This window comes from Mycetomoellerius zeteki, unplaced genomic scaffold (genome assembly GCF_001594055.1).
Source record: "Mycetomoellerius zeteki isolate Tzet28-1 unplaced genomic scaffold, Tzet1.0 scaffold1803, whole genome shotgun sequence".
NCBI lineage: Eukaryota > Metazoa > Arthropoda > Insecta > Hymenoptera > Formicidae > Mycetomoellerius > Mycetomoellerius zeteki.
In genome coordinates this window covers 11,731-16,157 of record NW_017256761.1, presented here as the reverse complement: position 1 = coordinate 16,157, position 4,427 = coordinate 11,731, and the positions used below count along the sequence as shown (strand labels likewise).

General features: G+C 33.8%; 2 protein-coding genes across 2 annotated transcripts in view; both read right to left on the bottom strand.

The window, feature by feature from the left end:
- Nucleotides 1-937: 937 nt before the first annotated feature.
- On the bottom strand, nucleotides 938-2,249 carry LOC108721689 (sulfiredoxin-1). Its single transcript, XM_018446363.1, has 3 exons — nucleotides 2,048-2,249; nucleotides 1,627-1,969; nucleotides 938-1,164 (listed from the first exon to the last, which is right to left on the bottom strand). The coding sequence occupies exons 2-3, from the start codon at nucleotides 1,835-1,837 to the stop codon at nucleotides 1,016-1,018; spliced, it is 360 nt and encodes a 119-aa protein (XP_018301865.1). The 5' UTR covers nucleotides 1,838-1,969; nucleotides 2,048-2,249; the 3' UTR covers nucleotides 938-1,015.
- An 841-nt stretch (nucleotides 2,250-3,090) lies between these two features.
- Nucleotides 3,091-4,427, bottom strand: part of LOC108721687 (uncharacterized) — a 2,229-nt gene continuing 892 nt past the window's right edge. The window contains exons 2-3 of the mRNA XM_018446361.1: nucleotides 3,660-3,961; nucleotides 3,091-3,565 (exon numbers count right to left, since the gene is read on the bottom strand). Of these exons, the coding sequence (XP_018301863.1) occupies nucleotides 3,299-3,565; nucleotides 3,660-3,961 (569 nt within the window). The 3' untranslated portion in view covers nucleotides 3,091-3,298. The remainder of the gene's footprint in view (nucleotides 3,566-3,659; nucleotides 3,962-4,427) is intronic.

Below are 4,427 nucleotides of genomic sequence, written 5' to 3'. Positions count from 1 at the left end.
GCGCGCGTACGAGTGGCGGGAAGCGAGAACGTTACCGCGGGAAAGACTCGGCCAACTTCACGCGCCTCGCAAAAAAGAGAATAACGCGCACGATCTCAAGATGATAGTTATCTCGCACGAACATTTTGCCGTAAATTATCACATCAAAACTCGAATAATTAATACGTACGAAGAGATACGAAATAGGATTTAGAGTTGAATATCGCGGCGCTTGAAAATATGAAAAACATGGCGTCGCCGCGTCACGGACCGTCACCGACCGTGCGCGTCGTAGATTCCGAACGCGATAGATTTCTCATAAAATACGCATCTTAGCGACTTACCAACGTACGAGCGTTGAGTCGTATATGCGTACAATTCCGAAATGTGACGGAATCGACATCACTACGGCTGTATCTACCACACCAATGAAATGGTCATCGACTTGAAATCGGTCCGCTGCGTATCTATAAACGTACTGCTAAGAGCGCCAAGAATGTGGCGCCGTTCACTCCGGTGTCGCGAGATACGACGCGAGTCAAATCAGCGATCGACGCGGCGGATACTTCACTCAATCGCGCAATGTAATATGTATCTCGAATAAATACGGAAATATGTACGTACGTATGTTACGGACGAGTAATCGACACATCACGGCTTCTCGTTGCTCAATTTACATCACTAAAAAAGTACCGTAAATGTAGGCGACTAATTGGGACAGCATGTATTTTAAATTCAATCATGGAAAATTTAAAACTGAAACTTAACTTCCTTTAGAGACTCATTGAATTTAACAAAAGCGGATCCAGCCTTCGGATTAAGGGAAGGTCAGAAAAAATCAAAGTAAATTCGCTAGACACACCCTATACATGCTGTCCCAAGTCACCCACATTTATGGTATATATGTATATATATTTTTTTTCTTAAAAAATTATATAGTATATATGTGTATAATAGTAAAAAATATATTTATGCATGTTCATACAAGTAATTCAGTTACATGTAATAATAAAAAATATATGTATATACATGCAATTCACTTCAAGTCTGGAGTAGAATTTCCCAGATAACATCGTAAATCCGTTAAAGTTGATTGAATTATTTTGGCTTTAATAGACGCTTTACCTAATCGTTCATGGGCAGTATAACGATGACAACCACCAAAAGAATAATAATAGTCACCACCTATAAATATAATCGATAAATTTAATTATTTCTCCTAGAAACTTAACAGTGGTTTGATCTCGTTTGTTTAAAAATTATAAAACTGACGCAATAATAATTCATAAATTTAGTAAAAATGTAAAAACTACTTTTCACGCCACTATGACTACTTTCCTTTTAGGAGACTAATGCCCGTATTCATAGTCAGGCCTTAAGTACAAGATCTGACTATGAATACGGGCCAATATATGCCTTCCAACAAGCGACACAGTGATCATGTCATCTTTATTTAACATTGGCAAACAACAAAGATGTAATGATTCATTGTGTCACATTGTGTCATTTGTGTCGCTTGTTGGAAGGCACATATTAGAATGATCAAGTGTCGTTCTATCTTTGTCACTCTCTGAATGTCAAGAAGGATAGAACAATGCTTGTGTCGGCTTGTGTCATCAAATGGAAAGCAGTATGACAACTTTATACCTTCGCTTCCTTTGACCCACAAAATGTCGATGGGCGGTACTGTGTCTTCAGTTTCGACGTTTTTCAACGCGTTCATCAAACTTTGGACCTTTTCCTCGTTTACATCGGCAAGAAAAGGTCTGATAATCACGTCCATCGGAACGTCGTGCACCTCTGCAAGAGGACTTGAATGAATCGAGCTGACTATTTGGCATGCACCCCTACGTATCATTTTACTTAACGTTTGACAATCTCGCAATGATCTCGTGTATGCATCGATGTGCCAATGAATAGCGATTGACGAATAATTTTTATTATTACATCAGAAATTGAGGATGTATTGTATCAGTGATGCGCATGCAACCTTTTGTAAGAATTATTTTCAAAGGACCATTTTCAAAAATATAGATAAAATCTTGCGAGCCACATGATGTTTACTTACATGAAATAGAAAATATATTTTTTATTTTGTGCCGATGGACCGCAAAAAATTCACAGAGCCGCAGGTTGCGTATTACTGTTATATAAGCAAGAATAAATTAAAGAAATCTTCCATCAATCTGATCGATTCAATCAGTAGAAGAGACCATGGAAGAGATAACAAAAATCAAAATCGATATTTGTATGTGCATTGTGAACTGATAAGGTACCTCGATGCTATCTCTAGGTTAGAAATTTTCTGACCAATCAATAGATACGATATCTCGCGCCAAATTTTAAATTCTTTCTTACAGTCGGAATTTCCTCAAAAAGAACAAAAATACATACCGTACATACATATGTCTATAAAAAACGATTTTTTTTAAATTTCAATCAAATTGAGAAATTATTATATATATTTGTATATTCTTGCTTGTACTGCTGATTTTTAAAGATACTAGTATTTTTTTAATCTGCTTTTAGATTAGGATTGTATAATAAAATTGTAAGATAAGGTTTAAGTTTTTACTTATTTTTTTTATAATTACATATTACCATAAAATAGAGAGAAAATATTGATTACACATTTCTTAACAGTAATTGATCGCACTTTGTTATATTAATCGTATCAAAGTATTTAGGAATAATAAGCACCTGATAATTCATCAAGCACTTGGACAGCTTTAGTAACCATAAAAAAGAACAAATCTTAGAAACGTTGCGAATTTATGCAAATTTACAACGTCATATCCTCTTTTAAAATTGGCGTGTTACGTGCCCTGAAGCCTCTTTTCGTTGAAGTTGTTAGAGTACTTCGTTTCCGTTGAAATGTCGTATCTAAAGGTTTTGGGGGTCGCCGATTTCGAATCCGGTCTCAAAATTTGAAAATTCAAAATGATTGAATCAATATGGCGGATTGAAGTTTTACCGAAAATGCTAAAAGTCTTCCGATTTCCGCGAAATGTAGTATTGAAGAGTCATTACATCTATGTACAAAATCTGTTTTAAAATTATTATAATTACATGTATTTATTATAACTATTTTCTAGAAAAATTAATGTGCCTCTTATACAATACCTATTATTCAGTTAAAATGACAGCATAATGCTGAAGACGTAAAAAAATATGATACAGCTGCATGGTTTTAAAAATAATATATCAATTTTTATATTCTTCTGAGAACAGCCTTCTACCTTTTCAACATTACAAAATTGTACAAAATTTCCAACAATAGAATTCCACTTTACCTTCACTCACTCCATTACCAGAGTAATTATGCATTTGTTGGTACTGCAGGATTATAGTAATAATAGCGAATAATGATATAGCGCATCAATACAAAACTAAACATATATAAGCAAAAATCATTAAGTATCATAGTGAATAACGCGAATGATATTTTGAATATATGAATTAATCTAGGTTTAACATTGCACAACATCAAAGCAATGACTAATAAACTGTTGTCTTGTGCTTCATATAATGTCGTACAGCTATATAAACGTCCCATCGTCAATAATAAGTAAGGTATGATAACTGCCTGTGAATATATGAACAATACATGTAAGTTATCAATATATTTCAATGAAATATAGGATAAGTTTATATACACAAATATATATATTATTATATACCTGCCCAAATAAATAGTCGAGTTTCAGCACAAACAAAATATTGACAATTCCCGCTAGCAAGATGAAACTGACACAACTGAATAATAATGTGTATGACATAAATTCTGATTTAGATGCTTGTTCCGACGAATGTATATTCTTATTGCTGATGTCATTTAAAAAACTTTCATGTCTGTTGTCAAATCTTGTGCAATTTTTCAATTTTGTGTCGCTACTGACATTGCATACACCATTTCTGACATTGTCCTCTCCAAAATTAGAATCTGCTTTAAGACCATTGCTTTCCACTTGTGGATCATTATCTGCAAAATATTCTTAAACTGTATCTGTTCAAATCAATTTATCTATATTATATATTGAAAAAGTATTAGTAAATATACTCAGAATTACATGTTTGTCTTTTTCTACAACTTGATAATAACAGACAAAATGCTAGTAGAAACATAGAAAAATTTATCAACAAAATATATATGATGATGGCAAATGAATAACAAAAATCAAGTAGAAGTAAAGTTAGATATATTTATTATATATAGGCTGCGTTCAGCAGACTCAACAGTTTTGCAACCGTTTTATGATTGTCTGCTGAGATAGGACCATTCTTCTAGATCTAAAAGTATGATTCAATTAGCGCGAAGGAAACTTCCAACAGTTGCAAAACAAACGTTCTGCTGAACGCAGCCATAGTTTAATGCTGATTGGTAACAGAAATAGATCACACAAATTCTGTTCGATTTCTACTACCAAGCTGTTGTTACAATGGCTGCG